This window comes from Prionailurus bengalensis, chromosome B4 (genome assembly GCF_016509475.1).
Source record: "Prionailurus bengalensis isolate Pbe53 chromosome B4, Fcat_Pben_1.1_paternal_pri, whole genome shotgun sequence".
Lineage (NCBI taxonomy): Eukaryota > Metazoa > Chordata > Mammalia > Carnivora > Felidae > Prionailurus > Prionailurus bengalensis.
This window is the reverse complement of record NC_057358.1, coordinates 78,597,469-78,610,911: the sequence shown is the minus strand read 5'-3', so window position 1 is coordinate 78,610,911 and position 13,443 is coordinate 78,597,469. Positions and strand designations below refer to the sequence as shown.

The 13,443-nt window shown below is 54.6% G+C and overlaps 1 protein-coding gene across 1 annotated transcript; it reads left to right on the top strand.

The window, feature by feature from the left end:
- The first annotated feature begins 1,628 nt into the window (after positions 1-1,628).
- LOC122473434 (keratin, type II cuticular Hb5) lies at positions 1,629-9,519 on the top strand. The gene is made up of 9 exons (XM_043563998.1): positions 1,629-2,137; positions 4,377-4,585; positions 5,171-5,231; positions 5,361-5,456; positions 6,170-6,334; positions 6,596-6,721; positions 7,147-7,367; positions 8,086-8,117; positions 8,522-9,519. Exons 1-9 carry the CDS (start codon positions 1,718-1,720, stop codon positions 8,713-8,715), a joined length of 1,524 nt encoding a protein of 507 aa, XP_043419933.1. The 5' UTR covers positions 1,629-1,717; the 3' UTR covers positions 8,716-9,519.
- The last annotated feature ends 3,924 nt before the right edge of the window (positions 9,520-13,443 follow it).

Here is a 13,443-nt window from a genome sequence, read left to right as displayed (position 1 = left end):
GAACTCCTCTCTCCGCCCCCAGACTCCACCTCCAATTTTTATACTAGTGAAATCAGGTTAAAGGAAACATTAAAAGCAGCCTTGAAAGGGTAAAGAAGTCATAAATGTGCAGAGGAGGTGAAGACCATGGGTGGGGCAGGAAGTACACCCACTCTCTGTTGGGTGCAGGGGTGTGGTAGGGGCATTCCCGATGGGAAGCAAATCTGAAGATCCTTTGGGGCCAGCCGGTAAGGCTGCCTGCTCCTCCCCACCAGCTGCCCAAAGTCTCTCTGCCCTCCTGAAAGAACACATGGGGGGTGTGGAGATAAAGGGCAATCAGCCTGGTCCTGGGTAAAGACTTGCGGCGGGGGGGGGGGGGGGGGGGGGGGGCATCTGTGGAGATGAGAGCAGGCCCAGGACAGACCTTCAGGCACCTGAGGGAGGATGCAGGCAGTGGCAATGATTGGCTCTGGGAGGCTCCCCGGAGGGGTTGTCACCCCTCCAAGGAAATTCCTCTGCCCTTCTTCCCTTCTTCTAGAAGCTCCTAACACCTTGGGTGCCCAGCTGGCCTCCCTGGGGGCAAAGACCACATCCCTCAGCTTTGTGCTCAATGAACCTTAAAAGAATAGCAATCATTATCCTAATAAGTGGCTCCAGGATAAACAGGAAAGCAGGGACGTTAGGAGGAGCTAGGCTCCCACAGCCCCTGGGAGCCAGAAATCACGATGTCCTCTGAACAGAAAAAAGCCTCTTTCCTGCCCCCATCTCTAAAGGTTTCTCTAGGGATGACAGTGACAAGATGCGCCCCTCCTCTGGTTGGTAGTCTTGGCAGGAAGAGAGACTCAGAGAATCCGTTTCTTCTTAAAGAGCCAAGAGAAGGTGCCCAAAGCAAGTTCGCAGAAGCCAGGTTATCCCAGGACTGGCTTCTTCCCTCCTTGCCGTCCCTTGGGAGAAAGTGGCTAAGAGGAAAGTTTCCCCATTATCCGCAAGTGGCCATTATTGTGGCCACTGAGAGTTGGGTGGTTTGCAAATTGCTGGGTGAGAAGTGAAGGCTCTGAAACAGAGCCTCTGGGCTGGAATCCAGAAGGTTCTAAGAGACCATGTGCTCTAGCACTCTGTCCTGCAGGGAGCATGGTCAAAACGGTCCCACGGATCTGAACCACCTTCCAGGCAATCACGCCTGGGTGGGTTCGACTTGCCCGATCCATCACAGTGATTTACTTGAGAACATGTCCTGCGTGGAGCCCGGAAGGACAGAGGTAATGCGTTCACGGGATCTCGCCCCAACTGGGGCCCTAGACCTCTCCCACTTGAGACAGCGGCCATGGCCTCGACCCCAACGCCAGCCACCTCAGACAGTTATGGAGTTCAAATCCGTCTCCAAGTGTGGGTTGGGGCCATCTGAGACTGAGAGAAAATTAATTACTTAATGTACGTAAACGAGCTTTGAAGATGAAAAGTGCAAACACAGTGTCCCTAATAACATCTTCAATACTTTTACGGAGGCCCCGAGTCGCCGCTGAGCTCACCTTTAAGATGAGTCTTTGGGGAGTTGCTGGCAAACTCCCCAAGCCAATAAACAACATAAAATGGCTTTTCACTCCTTTTATGCAGCCAACCCCAGCTCTCCCCACCAATAAAAGGACCAGGGAGGATCAGAGAGGCCAGAGGATCCTAAGCAGCGCACCGAAGACTTCGCTCATTCCCGCGGCACTCAGCCTCTGCTCAGACCCGCACGATGTCCTGCCGCTCCTACCGGATCAGCCCAGGATGTGGGGTCACCAGGACCTTCAGCTCCTGCTCGGCTGTGGCCCCCAAAACTGGCAACCGCTGCTGCATCAGCGCGGCACCCTACCGAGGGGTGTCCTGCTACCGGGGGCTGACGGGCTTCGGCAGCCGCAGCCTCTCCAACCTGGGCTCCTGCGGGCCCCGCATGGCCGTGGGCGGCTTCCGCGCCGGCTCCTGCGGCCGCAGCTTCGGCTACCGCTCCGGCGGCGTGTGCGGACCCAGCCCGCCCTGCATCACCACCGTGTCGGTCAACGAGAGCCTCCTCACGCCCCTCAACCTGGAGATCGACCCCAATGCGCAGTGCGTGAAGCATGAGGAGAAGGAGCAGATCAAGTGTCTCAACAACCGGTTCGCTGCCTTCATCGACAAGGTCAGTGAGGCCTGGGATGATGATCCAGAGAAGGCCCTGGCCTGCCCTCCCCTCGGGAAGGTCTCCGTGTGTTGGGGAGACAGCATGGAGCCAGGTTTGAGACAGAGGGAGAGAATTGCAGGCCAACATAGGCAAAGGATCGGTTTCTGTCTCTTAATTCCAACAAAGTGCAACCGAGGGCCCGGTGTGGTCCAGAAACGGAGTCTATGATCTAAAGTGTGCGTGTGCTTCTGGAGACAAGACAACACAGGAATATCAGAGGTGCCCCCCAAAACTGGATTGGGCACTGGCTGCTGCGAGAGTGGGAGAAAAGGGGGAGAGTTAAAGAGTAAAAAGGCATATGGCTTCCCGCCAGGCAGCTCAGGGGAAGTGGGGGCGGGGGCACGGCTCACAGCCACGCCACCTCCCTATCTTTGCTCTGCCCCTTGGCAGCGTGAGACCTCGGGCTTGTGACTTGTCTGGATAACAGAACCAGCCTCATGTGCTTGTTGTGAGCATTGATGGGTTCGTGCTTGAAAAACGCTGGCACGTAGTAGGTGCTCAATGAACATTCGCTGTTAGCATTATTCTCCCAGGGCGATAGTGGACAAGGGGGTGTGACACTTAACCAGCCAAGGTTGGCACAGCCGCCTTCATGGATGGAGGGCTGGGAATGTGGAAGAGGGGCACCCAGGCTGGTGGGAAGAACCCCACAGATGCCATGAGGCTGCCTCCCAAGAAAGCCACCCATGCCCCTCCCTTTGTGCTGGCCCCTCTGTCCATGTGGCCTCACTCTGGCAGAATAGATGGGACCCAGCTCTGGGGTTGGAGTCAGGGGATCTTAGTGAGTTTAGTTCATCCTCAGAATGACCCAGTGGGGTAGGTGTTATTATCTCCATTTTGCTTAATGTTTGTTTATTTTGAGAGAGAGAGCATGCTCAGGTGGGGGAGGGACATAGAGAGAGGGAAAGAGAGAGAATCCCAAGCAGGCTCCGCACTGTCAGCACACAGCCCAACGTGGGGCTCGAGCCCACAAACCATGAGATCATGACCTGAGTTGAAACCAAGAGTCGGACGCTTAAGCAACTGAGCCACGCAGACGCCCCTTCATTTTTTTTTTTTTAATATCAAATTGAAGCTGAGACAGTTTAGAGGAGCTGCTTAGGCATACTATGGTGGGGGAGGCAAAGGAGACTCCAGAGACAGCAGACCCCGACTCTCACTTACCTTTGTGGGGCAATGAGCTAGGCATCCCAGTGTCCCCCATCTGTACTAGAAGGGTTATAATATCTGCCCCCTCCGAAGGGTTGTGAGAATGGAATGTAATTGATAGATGGGTAGGTAGAGACCGATAGAGATACATACACAGTTGACTCTTGAACAGCACGGGTCGCAACTGAATAGATCCACTTATAAGAGGATTTTTTCTGATAAATACAGTGCAGTGCTGTAAATGTATTTTCTCTTCCTTGTGATTTTCTTAGTAACGTGTTTTCTCTAGCTTACTTTGTCGGAAGAATACAATATTTAATACAGAAACAAAATACAGGTTACTCGACTATTTCCGTTAGCAGTAAGGCTTCCCGTCAAACAGGAGGCTAACAGTAGTTAAGTTTTAGGGGAGTTAAAAGTTATATGCAAATTTTCAACTGTGTGGGGGCGGGGAGGGGAGGTGTCAGTGCCCCTAACCCCTGCATTGTTCCAGGTCGACTGTAGATATAGACAGGTATGTGCGTGCGTGTGTGTGTGTGTGTGTGTGTGTGTGTGTGTGTATCTTAGCATGGGCCCTAGCACCACACACTAAACTTTCAGTAAGTGTTGCATAAATTAATAAATGAGGAACTGCTAATTATAGTCATGGTTAAATTAGTTGAGCATTTACCATGTGTCAAAAATGTTCTAAGCACTTTGCATGTATTAACTTGTTCAGTCTTTACAACTCTAAGGGAGGCACTATTATCATCTCTGGTTTAGAAATGAGAAAACAAAGCCCCAAAAGGTTAGACGACCTGCCCACTTAAAGTGGCAGACCTGGACTTGAACCAGACCTCTGGCCTCAAGCCCCAGGGCGCTTTCCCCCACACCCACAGTGCCTCCTGGAGGCCGGGAGCAGGTCCCCTTGAGTCACAGAGACTCAACCCCATGCTTGGCCCTTGGCTGGCCCTGGCTATTCAGTGAGGACCAAGGGCAGAAAGATCGCCAGGGCACCAGGCACCTCCTGGGTTCCCCCTGAGTCCCATCCTCACACCCTGGGCGGCAGGTGCGCTTCCTGGAGCAGCAGAACAAGCTTCTGGAGACCAAGTGGCAGTTCTACCAGAACCAGCGCTGCTGTGAGAGCAACATGGAGCCCCTGTTCAATGGCTACATCGAGACACTGAGGCGGGAGGCCGAGTGCGTGGAGGCCGACAGCGGGAGGCTGGCCTCGGAGCTCAACCACGTGCAGGAAGTGCTGGAGGGCTACAAGAAGAAGTGAGTGCGGCCGGGCTGGGGGAACACAGGGAGAGTAGGAAGCCTCCATCCTCAACCTTGTTGAAGCAGCTTAAGAATCCTGCCTGTCTAGCAGCAGGGGCTGCCTGGAACCCGAGGAAGGGACTGTCTGGGGCGGGGCCTGGGTTTCTTCCGATTCTTGGGCCCCACTCTACACCTTGGAGGCCCTGTGGAGCTTAGAGCTGCTTTCACGGGGAGTGAGGAGAAGAAACCCAATGGAGTTCTACAGTTTTCTGTGCTCCTACCCGGCCCAGCTGGCGTTATGATGTTCGCTCTGTGTTCTCACTGCCCAGGGCACTGGCTCTCTTTGGCTCTAGGATTCACAGAGGGAGCAGAGTACGCATTCCCTGATCTCATCCCAGACACAGCAGGACTGGGATGGATTGAGCCAGGCTGGGACAAGGGTTAGCCCAAGTGAAATAATGCACAAATGAGACCATGGCGAGGACAAGATAACGTTCACAGGGACAATCCCTTTTGAGCCCTGGAAGAGCTTGCCTGGAAGCTGGGACAGTATCCAAGCCCCAACCCCTCAGCTGTGACCCCTCTCTACCCTCCCAAACCCAGGTATGAAGAGGAGGTGGCTCTGAGAGCCACGGCAGAGAACGAGTTCGTGGTTCTGAAGAAGGTGAGGGGGCTGATCATAGGGCAGGGAGGGAGGGGGACCCATCTGGCCAGCCTCCGTCGGGGCACAGTCACCACACTGACCGCAGAGGCCTCCCACACACACACGCCCTCCCTTTCCCTCTACCACCAGGACGTGGACTGCGCCTACCTGCGGAAATCAGACCTGGAGGCCAATGTGGAGGCGTTGGTGGAGGAGTCTAGCTTCCTGAAGCGCCTCTACGATGAGGTAAGGGGGCCCCTACCGACCAGCCAGGGCAGGTAGAGGGGAGGTGGGGGACCTGAGAAAGAGGGAAGACAGTGCACCGTGTGCACGTGTTTTCCCGATGTGGGTGATGTACGCACGAGAAAACATGCACACACATCTGAGAGAGCCATGTTGCACGGCTGTGACAGACACGGGTATGTATGTACCCAGGGAGAGCCTGGCACGCGTGTTTCAGGGCCAAGGAGAGTGTGTGCGTGCTTGGGCTTCCCCACGTCTGTGGAGTTGTTGTTGCAGTGTGTGCCCGTGTGCTGGTCTGGGGGCGTGTCAGTCTGTACATGGATATGAAAGTACATATGTGAGGGTGGCGGTGGTCAGGGTGGGTCTCCAGTTAGAGAGGGGGTCTTAATGAATGGACAGATCACTGGTCTCGGCATTCAAACCCCAGCTACCCAGCTGGGTGACTTTGAGTCAGGTCTTTTCCACATGCTGGGCTTCAGTTTTCCCATTTGTTAAGTCAGGGGCTGTCCCCAGCTCCTCTTTGGGGCCCCTCCCAGCTTTCTTATTTTATGACGTACCTGTATGTGAATGAAGGGGGGAAAGGGAAGCACGTGGAGCAGGAGTCATGTAACATGCATGACCAGTGCCCCCTCCAGAGAGTGGACACTGCCCCTAGGGGTGGAGCCCATGGCCCAGACCAAGCACCAGACCCAAACGCATTGACTGTTGGCCCCCAGGAGCTCCAGGTTCTCCATGCCCACATCTCAGACACCTCGGTCATCGTCAAGATGGACAACAGCCGGGACCTGAACATGGACTGCGTTGTGGCCGAGATCAAGGCTCAGTACGACGACATCGCCAGCCGCAGCCGGGCTGAGGCCGAGTCCTGGTACCGCAGCAAGGTGAGGGGCACAGAACACCTGCCTTCTGGACGTGACAGTGGGCAGGTTGTCAGATATATATTAAAGAAGGCCTCTGTTGTCTGGGGATTTTGATTTGTAGGGATGGTAAGAGGACAGACATCTCTCAGTTTGGATGGCAGAACAGGGCTGCCATGTATAGTTGCACAGGCTGAGCACTGTACAACCTCCCAACCATCTGTGGTGTCTGAATGGGTGGGAACCTCCATCCTGAGCCTCAGGAGCACCTCTGCTTCCCCCCAGTGCGAGGAGATGAAGGCCACGGTGATCCGGCACGGGGAGACCCTGCGCCGCACCAAGGAGGAGATGAATGAGCTGAACCGCATGATCCAGAGGCTGACGGCTGAGATCGAGAATGCCAAGTGTCAGGTATGGTATGAGAGGGTTGGGGGAGGGGTGTGTGTGAGGGGGTGTAGATCACAGTCTGCACAGGCAGACTGCAGCACCAGGCACCTTGCCCCCAGGAGGGCAAAAGCCTGGCCCAAATGAGGCCTCACAGCATGTCTGTGAGGAAGCAGGGACCCAACCAAATCACACGGCACTTGAGGCGGGAGAAGCCATATCACTGATGTCACCCCCCCTCCCCTTGGCCACTCAGCAACCACCACCAGGGAGAGAAGGTGAAAGCTCCCATCTCCTTCCTCATGTCCAAGGTCTCATTAAATACCTGGTCGTACGTAGTTAGCCTAACTCCTCTCTGGACCCTGCTCTCCTTGCCCCCGCTCCCTCAGTCCAGGTGAGCCGAGCTGCGCCTTCTCTGTCTCATCCTTGCCCTCACATCTCCTTCCTCATAGCGGGCCAAGCTGGAGGCCGCCGTGGCCGAGGCAGAGCAGCAGGGCGAGGCGGCCCTGAGCGACGCCCGCTGCAAGCTGGCCGAGCTGGAGGCCGCCCTGCAGAAGGCCAAGCAGGACATGGCCTGCCTGCTCAAGGAGTACCAGGAGGTGATGAACTCCAAGCTGGGCCTGGACATCGAGATCGCCACCTACAGGCGGCTGCTGGAGGGCGAGGAGCACAGGTAGGGCTAAGGCGAATCTGGCCCATAGGAGGCCCTGGTCCCCTGGGAGGGGGCTTCCCTCAGCCCAAGTGTGAGCTACATCTCTACCCACTGCTAGGACAGCTCAAGCTTTGAGAATAGTCATAATTTATCAGACACTTACTATGCGTCGGCCTGTGCTAAGTGCCCCTTGTAATCTTCACAATCCAATGAGGTAGGTGTCACTTTTCACATCCAAAGACGAGGAAATAAGGCTCAGCGTGCAGTGACTTCCTCGTGGCCACAGGTAATAAGTGCAAGAGGCAGGACGTGTGGCCAAGTCATGTGCCTCTCAAACCCAGTTTTTCCAGAAGCTTCCTACACGGGGCTCGGGCACCATAAGGACAATGCACTCCGTATGTACTAGCTCTTCACTGGCACAAAGCCCTTCCACACACACTGCTGCATCTAACTGGACTCTCCTTCCTGTGAGCCTGACCAGTACTAAGGGTGCGGGGTCGCTCAGACTGGCGGCAGCCGGCAGAGTTCATCATGGCGCCCACCTCTGCTGGAAATCAGAAGGCCTTGTCTCTGTGCTCAGAGAACGATTAGAGAGAGAAGGTGATTGCGAAACGCAGACTGTGGGGAGCCCTCCCTGCCTCTCGGGGGGCAGGATCCGGACACAGGAGGGCCTTCTCTGTCCCTGCCTCAAGGACTCCAGCTCCGTGTTCAGAACTCACCGAGTTTTCTTTCCCTACAGGCTGTGTGAAGGTGTGGGCTCCGTGAATGTCTGTAAGTATCTGCTTGAACATCCTCTAAAAAAAATGGCTTTGTGAACGGGCAAAGCTGAACCTGGAATGCTTTCCCGACAGGGAGGGGGTTGTCTCTTCCGCGGGCTCCTCACTAGGGAGCTCCTCCGGAGTTAGGGATGGACGTATTGAGCGCCCTCAACTGGTGGCGATGTGAACTGCAGGCCATGGAAATAGGGCCAGGCAGCTTTGCCCCTCTGGATGGGGGGTCCTTGCTTCCTCCCTGCCACAGCCCCCTAGAAGGACTGAGATGCTGAGAGGAGCCGGACCTCAGTCATTAACCAGTAAACTTCTTTCTGGAGGAGGAAGCTCCTGCTATGCGGAAGTCCCTTCGTTGGTGAGGTCAGGGCAGGCCACTCACTCTCTGTGTCCCCTCTGTCCCCACAGGCGTCAGCAGCTCCCGTGGCGGAGTCTCCTGCGGGGGCCTCACATGCAGCACCACCCCGGGGCGCCATATTGCCTCTGGCCCCGTGGCCACCGGAGGCAGCATCACGGTGATGGCGCCCGACTCCTGTGCCCCCTGCCAGCCCCGCTCCGCCAGCTTCAGCTGCGGGAGCAGCCGGTCTGTCCGCTTTGCATAGAGTCCCCGGCCGCCTGCGTTCTCTTCCCCGGAGCGCGGGATGGTGTGTGAATGGAAATCGTGTGCTTGCTTCCGGAATCTTCCACATGTTCCTACAGAGGGAAAGACCCTCGGCCGCGCTCTGCCACCTGCTCGTTTTAGGGAGTTGTTTCCTGGTTCTCCTCCGGCCTTCAGTTAGAGAGTCATTCCCAGCCCTTCCCATACCTCCAATCTGATTCCAAAATACCCCGGGGCCAAACCACCCGTATTATTCTCCGACCTCTATGGGACACTACCAATCACCCAGGGTGGCTGGACTTCATGGGAGCTTGACCTTCCCCTGAGACAAGGAGTGAGCCAAACATCCAGCCAAGTGTCCCACAACCTGAGAATCTGAGACCAAGTTCTCCCTCCCAGCAGCTACCCCCTCCTGGCAGGGAGGTCTGCGGGAAGCACTTGCCCCAAGGGTTATGTCCCTTTGAGTCTTGCTTGTCTCTCTAACTGACTGCCTTCTTCGGGTTAACCTGTCCCAGCCAAACTCCTCAGGGGACCTCCCGGTTGAGGGGCCCATTACAGAGGGGAAATCTTTTTGACTTGGGACAGGTCTTGCTATTCATTGCACCTGTATACATTTCAAAGAAAACTCCAAGGTTGTTCCAGATCTCCCCCTGCTGGTGCAGGAGGGGGTCTGTACAATGCAGAGCCGGTGGGATAGAGAAGGTGAGGCCACTTCCTGAGTCTCCCTCTTGTTACGACTGTCTGTGGGTGCCTTGCCTTCTGGGTTGTCTCAGCCTGTGTTTCAATAAATGCTGCTTCCATGCAAGGATATGTAGTCTTGCGAATGACAGTGACTCCGCCCCACCCCCACCCGTGAGACAGCCCAGTCTCCAGGGGGCCAATCCTGTCCAGCCCCAGAGCAACGTTTCCCTAGCCCTCCAGTGATTTTGCCTCTTCTCCTCCGCTTCCACAGCCTGATTCCAGCTCATTCTTCCTCAGTCCAGTCAGGCCTGGACCACAGCTCCAGCTCTCCCCTTGGCCTTTTGCTCTCTGCTCCCACCCACCAGGCCCCCAGCAGCCAGAATCCCACCCCAAATTCATTGTTCTCACCTCCCGCCACCTGGTTCAGACCACTTCCCAGCATGCATTTGTGATCCTTATGCTAAGCGCAGGCTCCCTCTTTCTCCTCTTTCCACACCTGCTCCTCAGCCCTGGGCAACCTGGCCCTTCCGAGTGCTAATCTTCCCAGATGCCAGCTCCATCCCACAGAGACAAGCCCACCCTCTAAGCCACCCCTGACCATCCTGCCTGGACACAGAGGCCATCCCACACCTCTCCTCCCTTTGCCCAGTGCTCTCTGCTCTCGCCCTTTCTACCCTCCATCCCCCACACACCACCCTCCTACCCCTGCCCCACACCGTCTCCCACTCCGAGGATGTCTGGTTCTGACTTTGTGGCTCAGGGCCAGGGAGGTCACTGCGTGTATCTGGAGACTGGATCAAAAGTTCCTTGAGGGCAGGAAGGATCTCCTCCTAGCACTGACCCCCAACTAAGTCCCAGGATGGGGCTCCAGGATATGTCAGGCCAGGGATGGTTGGATGAACTCAGGCAGCTGGTAGAGCAGAAGCCATGTGGACTCACTTCCATGTCGCCATTAGGAAAACAGATTGGCTATCACCATACCCACCTGCCAGTCCCTCTGCGCCTCCATCCCCCAGTCTTTCCCTGGGAGGAGAAGTTGAGGCTCTGTGTGCTCTGACGAATGCTCACTTCAGACCCAAAGGGTTGCAGATCCACTGAGCAGGCGGCCGGCCCCTTCTGAGTGCTCAGGCTGCTGCCGTTTGAAGTTTGCCTGCTGACACTGGGCAGGCTTCCTCCAAGTTTCCCACTGGCCTCCCTCCTTGCACTCACCTCCCTGGGCCTCAAGGGCATGCTCATAACCACAACAGGGCAACGTTCAATGTAGGGCACATCATTCATCCACAGGAAAGGTTAAAACTCAGGGGCCGAAAATCAAAACCTGAGTGTGAACTCCGCCGTGTCTCAGTGAGACATCGGGCAGGAAGTGGCCCCCATGCTTTTTGCATCAGCCCCGGGGGTCTGTGCGATGAGCCCTCTCTGATCCTGTTAGCTCCTGTGGATCTGGGTTATCCGAGTGAGTCTGTGCTTGGGGAAAACACGTTGATGTTACCATAGGTCTGGGCCAAGCATAACCAAGGTGCCAAATCTGATTAGCCCCAAAATAAGACATTATGCACTGGAAAAGTCAAACAGCCACAAACTAGGAGATATTAACAAGCTTTTTAATAAGTTTCTGTGCTTTGTGTGCAAAGACCAGTCAACTGACTCAGCCAGCCAGAACTGCCGGTGCTTATAAGAATGAAACCTCCCCTCCCCACCCCAGCCTTCCCTTGCAGCCAACAGCAAAAATGCCGAGCAAACTCCTCTAGTTCAAAGGATTCTGTGGCTCCCATAGCCCTATCCTGATAAAAGAACAAAGCAAAGGATATAATCAAAGGATTAAAGTTTTATTAGAAAAAAAATTAAGAAACTCTTTTAAGTGTTTATTTTATTTTTGAGAGAGAGAGAGAGAGAGAGAGGGAAGGTGGGAGGGGCACAGAGAGAAGGAGACAGGATCAGAAGCAGGCTCCGCACTGTCAGTGAAGAGCCCGATGCGGGACTTGAACCCATGAACCCTGAGATCATGACCTGAGCCAAAGACAGATGCTTAACTGACTGAGCTACCCAGGCCCCCCCCCAAAATTTTTTTTTAAATTTTTTTTTCAAAGTTTATTTATTTTTGGGACAGAGAGAGACAGAGCATGAACGGGGGAGGGGCAGAGAGAGAGGGAGACACAGAATTGGAAACAGGCTCCAGGCTCTGAGCATCAGCCCAGAGCCTGACGCGGGGCTCGAACTCCCGGACCGCGAGATCGTGACCTGGCTGAAGTCGGACGCTTAACCGACTGCGCCACCCAGGCGCCCCTCCCAAAAAAATTTTTTTAAGGAGAAATCAAGTGGTCTGAAATCAAGAGATCAGGTAAATTCCAGAAGGAGTGGCCCAAACAATAAAGTTGGCCCATGTAGGTGATTCCAGAGTTCTTTCCTGGGCTCCTTTCCCCTCGAAACTCCAAAATCAGACCTTCTGTTTGTATTCTACTCTTATTCAAATAGTCAATGCCCCCCCCCCAAAATACAAGAGTCTCCAAAGGAAGATGGAAGTATGGATTATAGTCCCTTCCAAAAAAGTCAGTCAGTTTGGGCTTTGGCGTTTCTCCTTTGCTCTCTGAGTCCACACGCTCTCCTCTGCCCAGTCTCAAACACCCTCCCCTTGCACCAGCCTCACAACACTCACTCCCAGGTCAGTTCCTTCCACCAGCCCAGTATCTCCAACTTCCCTGCTTTCGGTCTTTGGGATCCCAGGAAATACAGATGAGTGCTATCATTCACCTGAATGGACGCACAGTGAGATATGTAAATTCACCACGTGATCAAGGAAATGGCTAAGTGTATCAGTCTTTGTAATGGACACTGGAAATGGCTATCGGGGAATTACCCCCTGTCCGCATCTGCATGCCACTGCCACGCTCTGGGAACGTGGACTCTTAGAAGACACTGTATTGAGAGTTTTGTTCGTTGTAAACTAGAGCAGTGAGGACATCTAATGAGGTTCTGCTCTCTTGGGGTCGGGAGACTTGCACTGGGGAGAGGCTGAGTTCACAAGTGCCTCACACCACTTTGCTGCCCCTCCTCCAACCCTCACCACACCCCCTTTGGGCCCCCTGGAGATCCCTGCCCACCCCCACTTTGTTCAAAAACCAAAGGGTCCCCCAACAGGCCCACTTTTCCTCTCTTGGCGCTGTTGGATGGGGGCAGTGAGAGGTGGGAGGTGGCAAGCCAGGGGATGGAGCGGGATAGAGGCAGCACTCAGAAGAATGAGCTTTCGCATTAAAAACAGAGAAAACAGGGTCATCTGGGTGGCTCTGTCGGTTAAGGGTCCAACTTTGGCTCAGATCATGATCTCACGGTTCATGGGTTCAAGCCCCACCTTGAGCTCTGTGCTGGCAGCTCGGAGCCTGGAGCCTGCTTCGGATTCTGTGTCTCCGGCTCTCTCTGCCCCTCCCCCACTCACACTCTGTCTCTCTCTCAAAAATAAGTAAACATTAAAAAAAAAATTTTTTTTAATGGAGAAAACACCAGAGACACGAAAATGTGTACACAGGCCTCCACCACCACCACCAGAAAGGAAAGGCAGACCCCCGCTCCCACCCCCTGTTCTGCCACTTGGGACTCCTTTTCCTCCTCGGAGCAGATCTAGTGGCCCTTTGAACCTGATTTTACCTCCACTCAAACTTGGTGGGCCCCAGACCGTGGTGTGCCAGGGGGCAGCCCCTGCGGGACGCTCCAAGGCCAGGAGGCAGAGGCTAGGGGAGCATATATAAGTACTAAGAAAGATCTTGGTCCTCTCCGGGGCCCACGCGTGTCCCAGAGGACAGACTCTGAAGGCATTAGAAGGACTGCATTGCCCAGAGAACTGCTCCAAGGTTTTTCTAAGTCTTAAGATCAAGTGTATATTCTTATGGCAAAATATCTTCTGCCCCGTCAGGCTGTATTTAAATCTTTTTTTTTTAATCCCAAATAAAATAAAGTGGAAGAAGTAGAATTCTTCCTATAAATCAAATGAAAGAAACTTGTCCATCAGAAACCCCTCTCTCCACGTCATCAGGGGGACATCGCTTGCATCAGAAGGGAC